Raw genomic sequence first — 14,501 nt, forward strand, 5'->3', positions numbered from 1 at the left:
ATCATATTTATATTAAGGCCCTCCACCACTTCGATTCTAATGTCAAAAACCACAGCAACCGTCCTTATAGGACAAGCCCACAAGATGAAGCCGACGCTTTTGACATTTTTTGACGTTTGAACATGTCACTGACTTTACAAGCGTTAAAAACCTTTAAAAAGTCGTCAATAACGTTTTATTTGACGTATAAGCGTCAAAAATACAGAAAAGGTATCAAAAACTTTAGAAATGCGCCAAAATCGTCGAAAAAGCCTATAAAAAATGTATGTAATGCTACTGGAGCTCTTTCGATGCCATTTTTGGTATTAAAAATGTTTTGAAGCGTCCAAAAAGCGTTGAACAAAGCATTAAAAATCGCTGAAACACGCTAATGAGTCAAAAAAAATTCAAAAGTATCGACAGCATTGAAAAATCGTGGAAAACACCTCCAAATCATAGACATTACTCTTCTGGGGTGGCGTTTGACGTCAGTGATGTTTTTTAACGTATCTACAACTGCCACATTTTGCTGTATGAAATACAAATAATCATATTGGGAGCGAAATTTCCTTGCACTATAAATACACGAGAGTTAAAAATATTTCTTCTTTTTACAGTAACTCACATGACAATCTTACAATGAAATGCATAAAGAGTAGAGATTTTTTTAAGCCACAACATTTAATTTTGGATAACCTTTACGAAATTTGTCGTAAAACGAAACGAGACCACGATTAAAATCGGAAAACGACAAAACTAGCCACCAATACATATAAATTAAGAAAATCACGAAAGTATGAGTTGAAAGATGTCTCTAGTAGTTCAATTCTAGTAAACAAACGAATAGAATTAATTACCTTGGTAAGGAAAGACATTTCAAATCCGAACGCTTGCGCATTTTTACTTCCCGTGTTCATATAGTTACCCATCAGTAAAATAAGTTCTAAAATCCTGGCAAACTTTTTACTCTTCTTTACTTCATCGCAAGCAGCTGTAGCAGCAACAATTCCCTGAAAAAAAAAATGATTACCTTTAGCTATTCATCAATAAGAACAAAATAAACCAATTTTATAAACTGTTAGTCCTTCCATTAGATAAAAACCTTGCCAAAAGTACTTACCGGTTTGATATCCTGCACCATTTCCACGTAATGATGCTTAAAGCTGAGAGATTTCAACCTAGGCAACAGCCTCTTCACTTCGGACATCTTCACGCAGAACTGTTCAGCCTCTGTCAGGTCTTTGTATTGCTCTTTGAAGTTTTGGAATTTGTTTAATTGGTCGGCAGGAGGTAAGTACTGAAAACAAATTTTGAATAAGTTTAAAATGCGTTCAAAGTTAAATGGAATACATGTACAAAAATTCTGTTAACACTAATATCAACAATAATAGGAGAAAAAAGAAGAATCATCTTAGGGAAATCTCAGCGTGGCTTCATAAACTCCAAATTGCAACAGTTATTCATGCATCTATCAGTTTCTGTTCTAAAGGTTCTACAAGAACTACAGAACTACAGATTCTGTAGTTATTATTATCGTTTTGAAACTTCCTTTGTTTCAAAAGTATTTTTTATTATCTCCAACTACTAGAAGATTTAAAACCCGACATTTACAATTTTATTCACAATTAACTTTTTATTGGCTCTTTCATCAACATTGTTATGCTTATTTTAATAGCTGTAAATAATTTATTTAATTATTTTATTTGAACCCCTAGTTTTTTTCCTAGATACGCCCATGGGTATCGCCCCTGAGGTACGCCCATGGGTTGCATTTAGTTCATTTTATCTCCTGCGCATACGTTTCGCTTATTTGATGGCGCTTATTAGCTTATTTAGAGTTATTAACTAAGAGTTAGGTTGGCGAGGTGCTATGTTTTTTTGACTTTATTTTATGGAATGGAATCTTGGACCTTGAATGCGACATCAATGAAAAAATTGAAATCATTCGAGCTATGGGTGTATAGAAGAAATCTGAAAATATCGTGGACAGAACACATCACAAACAAAGAGGTTCTGAGAAGGATGAATAAAGAAATAGAAGTTTTAAATATAATTAAAACAAGAAAATTGGAATATCTCGGACATATTACACGTGGAGAGAAATACACCTTGCTCCAACTGATTATGCAGGGAAAGATCCAAGGAAAGAGAAGCATAGGGAGGCGTAGAATGTCATGGCTGCGCAACCTGAGAGATTGGTACGGATGTACATCAAATGAACTTTTCAGAGCAGCCGTCTCAAAAGTCCGAATAGCTATGATGATTGCCGACCTCCGCCGCGGAGATGGCACTTGAAGAAGAAGATTAGCTTATTTAAGGCAAAATTATATGGTATCTGCCTATTTTTTACTACCGCTGCTGGTTACAAACTGAGGAAGTAATACATTAGTTACAACTTACATTGTTATTTATCCTAAATGGTCCCGAATACTTGATAAAATCAATAAAAATTAAATATAAGAGATTTATTCTCAATTTAGATTGGCAAGACACTCCCAAAACCACTATCATGTCCACAACAGTAGAGTTGGAACAGTTGAAAGTGTAAAAACAGAAGACATGAAGTTATATAGGTCCAGATTAATCTATACAGTTATACATTGAAGTTTATGAAACGAAATAAGCTATTGGTAGCAGTAAATAAGTAGAAAACGGATAAATAGTCCTATGTACTAGTTGCTAATTGCAACAATTACTGTCATCTCTAGAAATAGAATACACAGAAAAAATAAGATTAGTTCCTTTAACCTATTTCAGAAAGTGCCTTAATGTGTTCTTTCAATTTTGTCAGAACAGCAAGTGAAGATTCCACTTCATAATTTTGCTGTAACTTGATAATCCATATGATGATGATCTTGCCCCAACACTATTAACTTACGGATGAAATCTCAGTCATTCATGTACCTATCATTTTGTGTTCTGCAGGTTCCACAAGAACTACAGAACTACAGTAGTTCTAATTCTCTTTTTGAAATTTTCTTTGTAGCAAATGTTTTTTTTTTTAATATCTCCAACTACTAGAAGATTTAGAACCCAACATTTACAATTTTATTCACAATTTTTTTTTTATTAGCTCTTTCATCACCATTGTTATGCTTATTGTAATAGCTGTAAATAATTTACCTCATTATTTTCTTTGAACCCCTAGTTTTTTTTTCTGGAGATACGCCTATGGGTTGTACTTAGTTTATTTTATCTCGTGCGCATGCGTTTCGCTCATTTGATGGCGCTTGTTAGCTAATTAAAGCCAAAACTATATATGTAGTATCTATCTATTTTGTTACTCGCACTGGTTACAAACTGAGGTAATAACATACTAGTTACAACTTACATTGTTATTTATTGTTAATGGTACTGAATACTTGATAAAATCAATAAAAATTAAATATAAGAGACTTATTCTCAATCTAGATTGGCAAGACACTCCCAAAACCACTATCATGTCCACAACAGTAGAGTTTGAACACTTGAAAAAAGACAATTGTAAAAGCACAAGAAATGAAGCTATTGGCAGCAGAAAATAAGTAGAAAACGGATAAATAGTATTTTCTCTATGTACTAGTTGCTAATTGCAACAATTATTGTCATCCCTAGAACTAGAATACAAAGGAAAAATAAGATTATTTCCCATAATGTATTTCACAAAGTGTCTTAACGTGTTCTTCCAATTGTATCGGAACGGTAAGTGACGATTCCACTTCATCAGTTTTTCTTTAACGATTTAAGATGATCTTGCTATAATAAACTACCTTATTAATGAAATATTTTAAGAAAACTTATAAATGCTGAAATAAAAAGACTTACTTGAATAAGTTGTTCGGTAACATTATCAGATAGAATAGCTTCGTCGCATCTCAGTAGAGCGTTTTTAATATCTTCATATGGTATGTGTTTGAGCGATCCACCTAATAATATACTAATATTTTGGGCAGTTTTTCCATCCAACACTTTAAGTTCCTTAACTTTCTTCATCGTTCCCGTATTATTGCTCCTAAAATAAAAATAATTTTAAATGAAATATAATTGATATTTAGTGATAAAAATGATGCAGTTAGCAAACTGTTAATACAAAACAATTTGTCTACAAATTAATATGTAGATATTAATCTACGCGATGATACAAGAGTTAGAAATACTGATCCTTTTTAGAAAACATTGGGGAAATATCATTGTACTCTTCAACATTATTTTGTTAGAAGTGTTATGGGGAGACTAGGAAGGAGAAAGACGGGATGAGAAGAATATTAAGCAGAATTAGAAGGAGGAAGCAGGAGAGACAAAGCAGGATGAGAAGCAACAGCATAGGAGGAGAAAAAATAAGACGTTGTAAAGTAACTACACGATAAGCACAGATGTGGCAAAAGTAGGGGGTAAATGAGAGGAACGGAGAAAAATCTGGAATGATACTACTGCAAAACGTCGAATAGCAAGGAGGGAGGAGCAGCAGGAAGACCAGATAAAGGAAGGGTCCTTCAAAACAATGGAATGGACAAACGATAGAAATGAGAGACAAATTGTAAAACAATTAGCAAGAGAGAAGAAGCTCTAATAGAAATGTGCAGTAAGAGTAAAAGAAGCTGAGAGAAAAAGAGGATTATGCAGGATTATGAGGAATAACCGCACGAGAAGCAGTAAAAGGAAAAAGCAAACGGAGAAGGATGTGGTCTTGTGCTATAACAAAACGATAGGGAGCGAGGCGGAACAGCAGGAAATTCAGAGTAAGATGAGGGAAAAATGAAGAGTAAAAGAAGGAGGAGCAGAATGAAATCTCATCTGGTGAAGAAGTATCACTATTTGTATGAGTAAAAAAGGGAATAAAAAGAAATAAGGAAAGTATTGGGGAAGAATTAAAAAGATTAGGGAAGAGAACTTTTTTAGGACTTGGGAATAGGAGATACAGAACAAACAGAATACGTAGGAGAACGTTGAAAAATTAGAATACATAGAAATGTCATTCGTCTATTTCAGCAATTTTAATGGGCATGTAATAAGAGTATGAGTAGAAATAAAAGACACGAGAGTAAAATTGGGGAAGGATTAGAAAAAGAGAAGAAAATGGCGTGAACAGGTGAAGTCGGAGGAAAAATTGGCAGATATCGGAAATGGATCAGGAACAGGAGCAGCAGAAAATTATGAGATAAAGGGATTTGGATTTTTTAGGTTTTGGAAATCTTCTTAAGGAAGCAGAAGTAAAACTACAGCAAAACGACGAGTAATAGGGAGAGAGGGGCAGAAGGATTAGGCCACGATGAGGGAAGAATGAGGAGAAAAAAAAAAGAAGGGAGAAAGAACAGCACTAAGATGAGTGAAAGGACGAATACCAAGAGGTGCAACAATAAAGAACGAATGCGGAAATAGAGAATGGAGATTGCCTAGATTTAGAGTACAGCAAAACGAAGAATAGCAGTGGTGTGATCATACTGATGGGAGAATAGGGATCAAAAGAAGATGTGGAGTTATCTGTGGTGATGTCTGTTTGTAGGAGATAAAGAATAAGGAGAAATAAAGGAAACGTCAAAATTGGAGAAACGATTAGAAAGAGAACTGCAGTTAAAAGGCGCAGTCGGAGGAGGATCTGAAACAGGAGCAGAAAAAATAAGATAAAGGAAGAGGACATTAGGAGAATGAAAAGGGGAGAGAGAATCAGAATTTGCAGGAGCGGAAGCAGGAGAAGGACGAACTGCAGCATAAAGAGAAATAGCAATATGGGTGAAATGGAACTGCAGCAAGACAGCGAAGAAAAAAACAAAAGTATTAGCAAAGGAAAGAAGGTCGACAGGTAAATAATGTCAATGTGAGGGGTACAATATATGCATAAGGAAGCTAAGAGGGGAAAAATGGAAATATATCATATTTTCACTATAATATTGATTTTCAAATATGTTTCAATCATTTTAACCCTGATGGAAATGTGGATTGTTTGTTACAGCGTAATTCACTTGTAAGTAACCATTATAAGAAATACATATTTGTATAAATAAGAAAGAGGATGAGAGATAGGAACAGCATGTGAAGCAGTGAACATATAAGAAACGAGTACTATAGCAGCAGGGGCGAGGGAACAAGAACAACATAGAAAGACTTAAAGTGAAACTAGAGCAAAAGGACGAGTAGCACGGAGATGGGAGCAACATAGGGATCAGAGTAATGTTGGGAAAGGATTAAAAGTAGAGAGAGAAATGGAATAGAAAGGCGCATTGGCAACGAATAACGCGAAGAAGGAAAATTGAAGGAAGTAGAAAATTGGAATGCGAAGAAACTGTATTTTTTGTTTACCATTGCCTAAAAAGTTGCAATTATTCGTTTTATTTCATGTTTCTTCTATCTTAAACTTATAGTCCATTTGTTGATTAAATTTTGTCTCAAACATAAAAAATAACAAAATTTACTTCTAAAACACTAAAAACTTAGCTTTAGAGTTAGCGCATGAGTGATTAGGTGTAAAAGGTGAAACTCGCCATATCTAGCATGCAAAATGTTATAAAACACCATTGAGCAAAGTTACAACACTTATAGTGATGGAATTACCTGACGATCGAAATAGTTTTAGATGATGAATTGCAACAAGCCAAGTTATTCTGCGGCTGTCTCATCTAAACACATTATTATTAAAAATGAACCACAAAATTAAAGTAAATACCTTGTTCTGATGTATACATTTGTTAACCACGAATGTGCATGGTTTTTACATTATTAAGAAACTGTTTAAACACATCAAATACTTATGACGCATTAGTGCGTCACAAGATGACGCCTCAGTGCGTCATAGGCTCAGTTGTATGCATCAGATTGACGCACAGGTGCGTCACGTACCATTAAAAACTTTTAGTCACTATTTATATGCAGTGTATAAAAAACCAATGGAGCTCGAGTCTAAAGGATGGAATTTATGGAGTAAGCACTTCGTAGGACCACTGAATATGATAGATTAAATGTATACTTCAGAATAAAGTGTAATATACGCTATCAAAGTCATACTCACTTATCTGTCACGTCTTCTGGTAATTTGGCAGGTTTAGACGAGAACTTCTTAGCCAAACCGTCGAGAATATCTGGTTCGGCAAGATCTTCTTCTTTTGCCCTTACCCAGAAGGCCTTTTCGGACATTTTTTGTGGTAGAATCTGAAAAGCAAAAGCATTATAAATCATTTTGGCGCATAGAAAAAAGAAAAGGAGCTGGCAACATTGTAACTAGATGTACTAGATGTAAGAGCATGTAGAGGTGCTAATATAGACTCTGACCACTACCCTGTAAGAACAAAATGCAGGGCTCGTATATCAAACGCTAAGAAGGGCCAGAGTACAAAATCTACGAAATATAATACTGATATGCTAAAATCTGAAGACGCTAGGGATAACTACAGGAAAATCTTAAATGAAGAGCTGACAAGAATTGACGAAAATTTAAGTATAGAAGAACACTGGACCAAATGCAAGGAAACTATTCATACAGCGGCTAAAGGCTTTTTAAAACCTAACCTTTGCTAAAATAAACGAAGATTGGTTTGACGAAGAATGTAGATCCATTAACCAACAGAAAAATGAAGCATATAAGAGACTTCAGCAGCGCAGAACGAGATCAAACCTGGAAAACTATGAAAATCTTAGACGAGAAGAAAAAAGGACGTTTAGAAGGAAAAAGACAGAGCCATACGAAAACGCTCTAAACGAGATTGTTAACCACCACAATAGAAAAGACTCGCGAAAATGCTACCAGAAGATAAACAGCTGCAGAAAAGAATTCAAACCCAGAATAACAGCATGTAAATACAGAGATGGTTCCATAATTAGTGACAAAGAACAGATACTAAACAGGTGGGCGAATCATTTTGAAGAACTGCTTAGCGACAGTCGTGAAGAAGGCCAAATATTACTTTGCCTGAAATGGATGAAAACGCTCAAGAGCCGCCCGCCCCCCTTCTCCCCACCGAAGAAGAAATTAGAGAAGCCATTTCAAAACTGAAAAATAACAAAGCCCCTGGTTTGGACAATCTTTCTGCCGAACTCTTTAAAAATGGTGGTGACACCCTTTTTAAACACATGCATAAATTAATAACCGAAAGCTGGCAACGGAAGAAAACGCCCGCAGACTTGAAATTGGGTGTAATCAATCTTCACAAAAAGGGAGATATGATGGTGTGTGAGCCAAATAAAATCTTAATAAAAGAAATAAAAAAAAATTAGACTTACGATATTGAGATGACAAAAGCCTCTTCTAATGAAAAATAAAACTTTACGACACTCACTTGAAATCTTTCAATCCGAAAACCGTGCTGCTTATTATACTGCAGCTTGGAATCAGCAAAAGTTTAAACAACTTATTATAAAACGAAGCACCGCTAAGAGAAAAATTATTTTAAAACAATAACAGGTTATACCTTTCAATGCGAAACTCGCAATGATGTAATAGGGACATCATGTAACAAGGGAATCCCCGAATGGCAAACGCCCACTTTACTGGCATCTGGATGTGAATAGTTAATATTTAATTATAATAGTTAATAATAGAAATTTTTGGATGAAATACAAACCGGACAACAAATGTTAAGTTTAAAATAACTCAGTTATAGGAAGGACATTTATCAAAGCATTTTGAATGTTATGATAAGAATAATAACAACTTACCGTTTTCCAATTGGCCCTCTTTAATGGTCCCGTAACTTCCCACTTCTTCTTTGGTTTTAAACCGTGAGGTAACAAATCCGGCCTGGCCAAACCCGGTAAGGGAACCATACCGGGCGGAGGCGGAGGCATTCCGCCCATCATGGGTGGCGGAGGCGGTCCCCCGCCCATTCCAGGCATTGGAGGAGGTGGTGGCCCACCGCCCATACCAGGCATCGGAGGAGGAGGTGGGCCGCCTCCCATTCCCGGCATCGGAGGAGGAGGTGGGCCGCCTCCCATTCCGGGCATCGGAGGCGGAGGGGGACCGCCACCCATTCCAGGCATAGGAGGTGGTGGAGGCGCACCGACGCCTGGCATCGGAGGAGGTGGTGGCACATTGATTTTGTTTACTAGAGCTGGGTCTAATTTGCCGGAAGGTTGGGTAGTACCCGCTCGGCCTTGGACAAGTTCTAGTTTGGCTTCGGCCTCTGTTTTTGCTGCGATTGCTTCCTCGAGTTGTTTTTTTAGGCTTTCGACTTCTGCACTCTCAATTTGCATTGGCTTGTCTAGAAAAATAGTCCCCAACTTTAACAAATGATACAGCAACTAGTTAAGATAAATAAATGTGATAAAATAATTGTGATAAAGTAATTTAAAGATACTGGTTATCAAGTACAATCTTCACAATACGTATTACATATTGTAAGACTTTAGCAAATATCTTAAAATAATTATGAAGTAACCCCAGTGTCATGTACTAAACACATTTAAGCTTTAAGTAGAATACATTATATCATAAAGTCTTTGTGAAATTAAAAATCATAAAAAAATTATATTCACAGTGTTTAGAGAAAGTGTAGAAATTGTTAATTGTTGTAGCTGTTAAGTCATAGATACCTGGCAATTGACCTTCTCAAACAAAAGATAGACTACATATAATCCTTTGGTTCCTGGTTCCTCTATGGAAGAAAATTGAAGTTTGAAATCCCATTGGAGTAAACTGTAGAGGACAGAAACAGCTGTACATTGTCTGATCCACTATTCAGAGCATATCACAATGTTTTATATCCCAGTGGGGAAATGCTAGAAGCAGAACCTCTACGGTTTTCAATCATACCATTGTAAATACTTCATCAATAACAGGCGAGATAAGTGTTTGCCAAAAATGGTAGCTTCTAGAAGAAAACGTCCAGAACCAAATCGAGAGAGACCGCCATACAAACAGGGTGAAGCCCAAGGAAATCCTGTGCACAAGTATGACAAAAAGAAATAAAATATAACGGGTAATAGCTTGTGATATATTAAGACAACCATTTAAACGACAAATCACTTCTAAACATGAATGAATACAAAGGGAATTGAAGAGAAGTGGAGACATAAGAACCTCTGAACTTCATTACAGCAGTTTCCAGTCAAGTTTGTTACATTAATCGTCATACTCAAATTGCCCAAATATACAGAAATGCTATCGACTGATTAATTCTTCACATTTTGGTTTCAGGAACGGAATGTGATCACCTGGGCTCCTTTATAACTAAATGCTGCTGGCTTAGCTGTGTAGGGATACGAATAATTATATTTAGCTTGCTTCGTTAATTACAGAAGAGCTTTTGAATCTGTTGTATCATCAAAAACTGAGTGAGATTCTTAAATATTATCACTGGATAATACAAGCAACAAAGAGCAAGAGCGAAATTAGAAAGATGTACACCTGACAGTTGATAATAACTCCTCCTTAACTTCTATTATAAATCGTGTGTAAACATCTTTTAAAAACGTAAAAGAGTAGATTGCCTCGTGGAAGGCAGAATAGAGTAGAACTTCTGGAAAATCATGGTCTCCATTTAAAACTTGGAATACAATTGCTGCGATGTTTTTCTTGCTTTTTTATAAGAACAAAAAACTTGAACAGGTAAATCATCATCATCATATGGTACTTTTAGTTGAAGATAAGCCTTACTCAGTCTTTTCCAGTGGTCCAGTTTATTGTAACTCTCTTAAAATCACCTATCATCATTCATTCTCGCCACGTGAATGATAAAATTTATATATTCATTCGGAACTGTATCCTTGTAAACCAGTTCAAAAAAATGTCAAAATTATTAAAATTTTTAGATCTCTTCTAAAAAATATTGCATTTTGGCTGATTTTTAGTAGTTATTGTGTTCTGTGTATTTGTATTTAGTATATAATTTATTATTATTTAGAGTTTCACTTGATCTCACATCGATTTAGCATTCAAAGCGGATTGATCGTTCTCAATCGGTGTTACTTTAGTGTTAAGTGTTAAATTTTTGATTTTTGCCACAGATTTTAGTATCTCCAATACAGAACATAGATACAGTTGGTCATGCTACCAGAGACAAGAGCTAAGGGTAAATCGATCAAAGGCAAATTTAATTGCCGGGAGATCTCCGCAAAAGGCTGGAAAAACTGCGAACTCAAGTTGTCTGTCGCGAGACATAACGGCCTCGCCGAGAGTCTCACAGAGAGTCACTAGACTTGTGACGATAATATATTTTATCGTCTAGAGTACGCCTATGTGTTAAACAAAACATGTTTTTGTTCCGTCTCGAATAATATAAAAGTCGAAACTGAAAGACAGCTAACCATTCTCGACGCGTTGAGTTGAGAATATCTGACCTTGGGGACAGGTGCGTTGAACGTGTCCCAAATCCTTCCGAACCCAGTCGATCTGGCGCGTTGAGCGAGATTGACAATCCTTCCTCTCACTGCGTCAATCTGGTGCGTTGAACGATTTTGGCGTATTCTTTCTATCTGGTGTGTTGAACTAGGTAGACATCCTTATCCCTGTCCAAGTACTCGCACTGCGTTGAGGTACGAGTACGACTTCAATTCCTCGATCGCCGTATTTTGGTATCGTCACACCCATCTATCGAAATAAATAAACAGTACGTCTTTGTATTCGAACATTGTATTTAGTAGGTACTTAACGATAATTACTTTTTATTTGTATATGTAAATCCGAAATAAATGCCATACGATCGAATCCTGTTTTTCTCTGGCTGAATTATACTACCTGACATCATAGAATCTCCGCAAGAAATGCTAATAAGAATGAAAACAAATGGAAATTAGAGGAAAAATATTCAGAATGAAAAGATAAAATAAAAATATGAGTCGGATAAAATAGAGGTTCAGAAGTGAAAGAAGTATTACTTACAGATATTACTTCAGATTATTAGCATCCTTAGGCAGTCTTTAGTGACTACTATTGAAGATGAGCTTTGCTCAGCCGTTTTTAGTGCTCTTAATACTGTAAATGTTAACGCAGTTTGTTATAATTTGCTTGAAGTTACATATCGTCATTCACTCTCACTATGTGCATGGTCGAGTTTTACTTCATGAGTGCTATCCTTTCTGCAGCATCACATCGATAATCGCTATTCCGGCTCTTATACTATATATTTAGAACGATACCTTTTAGGATTACTTACATTTTAATGTCTCCTTTACAGACCAAAAAACCAAGACAGATTTTAAGCCAAATAATACAAGAAAATGCTTTTTACAATAAATGACAGGAACCAATCGAACATTGGTGATCTTACAAGAGACGAGAGCTTTGAGATCCTTAACCTGTTAAATGGTAGGCTGAATTATTAGTTAAGAAATTTACACAGATAGCTGGAAACATGTGAACTGATTACAATTTTTTTTTTCATTGTGATAGTTTACCAGAAAAATTGAAAATTCTTAAAAAAAACAAAATGGCGGACATTTGAAAAATTTACGTTTTTTGACTTTTTTCAGTCATAAAATTGTATTATTTTTTTGGTCAAATTGTGGTAAACTATCTGGTCTGGACTAAATCTGGTCAGTCGATGTTAATAAACCTTGATGAATTTTGTTTGCTCTGGTTTTCTCTTATATTTTATCAAAATTTGACCAAAAAAATAATAATACAATTTTTTTTTACTGAAAATAGTCGAAAAAAAGGTCAATTTTTGAACAATTTTTTCAAATGTCCGCCATTTTGTTTTTTTTTTCGAATTTTCAATTTTTCGGGTAAACTATGACGAAAGGGTACTTCTTTTTTAAAACTCTTTTCGAATTTTATATGTTTCAGATTTGCCGTTCCAGAGATTAAAGAACTGTCCGCTGGATCAGTAATTTTTGGACAAAAGGAACTGCTTAAGGAAATCATTAGACTCTCCGTGAGAAATGCTAATAAGAACGAAACCAAAGAGAAATAGGAGGAAAAAAAAAGAGAAAGAATCAGAACTAGAAGATAAAATTATGAGTGAAATAAAATACAGAGGTTACATAAAGAGAAGTGAGTTAGAAACATAATTCTACCTTTTTTTTATCAAAACCAGGTTTATGATCATATTTAACTTACCATTTATAATCCATATATTATCCTCTTCAAATAAATTCAATTTTTTTGCCAGACACATTGTGGCAATTAAATAAATCCCGTTCTTTGAACACTTAAGAATGATTTCACAAGAAATTAACACTTAAGACTTTAGATGAACACCCCTAGTAAAAGATATTTTGAAACACAATACCATATTCAACTTTGTTACTAGGTTTAGAGAACAAAATAACCTATTTTACGTAAAAACTATGTTTTTACAATAGATTAAAGTTCAATAAATGCAGAACTGGCCTACGTGACTGACGCAAAAATGTCTATTTAATTCAAGATTAGTTAATCCATATCAATTGATACGAGCATCTTTTATTTATCTCAAAATTTGAATTAATAAGATAGAATTTTAAATTTATGATAAGGTTGAAGAATCAGCTGGGATAAAAATAAAATTTCCAATATCAAATGAAATCAAAACAAATCAAATAAACAATCGTTCAAAATCAAATTCGTCCAAAAATAAAATACTTCGATTTTTTATCTGAGATGTCTTTGGTATTAACTTCATTATATTCCTACTATACTATACTCCTCACACGAGTAGAAAAGGGATGGAAGTTTGAAATTAAAAATTTGTTAGTGTTAACGTTACATCACATATTAGTTTAATCTAATACGAAACGCAAATTGTCTCGAAAGCTCCATACATCTTAAGATTTGTTATGAATAATGTGTCTGTCTGTAAAGAATAATTTTAAATTATTACTTATTCTCACTCTTCCTCTCTCGCCCTCACTCCCACTCTCTCAATCCCTCATTCCCTCTCTCTTCCCTTACAGCCTCTCCCAATTTCTCACTCTCGCTACTCCCTCTCCTCACTCCCATTCTCCGTCAATCCCTCTCTCTCCCTCACCTTCTCTCTCTTTCCCTCATTCCCTCTGTTTTTCAATCTCCCATTCTCCCTCAATTCCTCTCTCTTCCTCACCTTAAATCTCTCTTTACCTCACTCCCTCTGTTTGTCAATCTCCCATTCTCCCTCAATTCTCTCAAGCTCTACCTCACTCCTTCTATCCCTCTCTCTCTCTCTCTCTCTAGTTAATCTCTCTGTTATTTTCCGTGAACTACTAAAAATATTGGAATTTCTCTCTCCTTAACCCTCCCCCTTTTTCTCCCTCACTTTGTCATCCCCTAACTCTCTCTACCTCACTCCTTCTATCCCGCTCTCTTCTCTACCTTACTCCTTCTATCCCTCTCTTTTCTCTACCTCACCCTTCTATCCCTATCTCTCCTGGTTAATCTCCCTCGAGTTATTTTCCGTGAAATACTAAAGAATAATGTAGTTCCTCTCAACTTGACCCTCCGTCTTTTTCTCCCCCACACTCTCTTTCTCTCTCTCTCTCTCCATCACTTTGTCATCCCTTAACTCTCTCTACCTCACTACTTCTATCCCTCTCTTCTCAACCTTACTCCTTCTATCCCTCTCTTTTCTCTACCTCACCCTTCTATCCCTCTCTCTCTCCTGGTTAATCACCCTCACTTATTTTCCGTGAAATACTAAAGAATAATGGAATTTCTCTCTCCT

At 35.5% G+C, this 14,501-nt stretch overlaps 1 protein-coding gene across 5 annotated transcripts in view; it reads right to left on the minus strand.

The window, feature by feature from the left end:
• Positions 1-14,501, minus strand: part of dia (diaphanous related formin 1) — a 109,851-nt gene that overhangs the window by 19,958 nt on the left and 75,392 nt on the right. For all 5 annotated transcript variants that reach the window (XM_072530720.1, XM_072530719.1, XM_072530722.1 and 2 more), the window contains 5 exons: positions 8,605-9,146; positions 6,962-7,101; positions 3,784-3,970; positions 1,100-1,276; positions 837-989 (listed from right to left, as the gene is read on the minus strand). In XM_072530720.1, the coding sequence (XP_072386821.1) occupies positions 837-989; positions 1,100-1,276; positions 3,784-3,970; positions 6,962-7,101; positions 8,605-9,146 (1,199 nt within the window). The remainder of the gene's footprint in view (positions 1-836; positions 990-1,099; positions 1,277-3,783; positions 3,971-6,961; positions 7,102-8,604; positions 9,147-14,501) is intronic.

The sequence above is a fragment of the Diabrotica undecimpunctata genome, chromosome 4 (assembly GCF_040954645.1).
Source record: "Diabrotica undecimpunctata isolate CICGRU chromosome 4, icDiaUnde3, whole genome shotgun sequence".
Classification (NCBI taxonomy): Eukaryota; Metazoa; Arthropoda; class Insecta; order Coleoptera; family Chrysomelidae; genus Diabrotica; species Diabrotica undecimpunctata.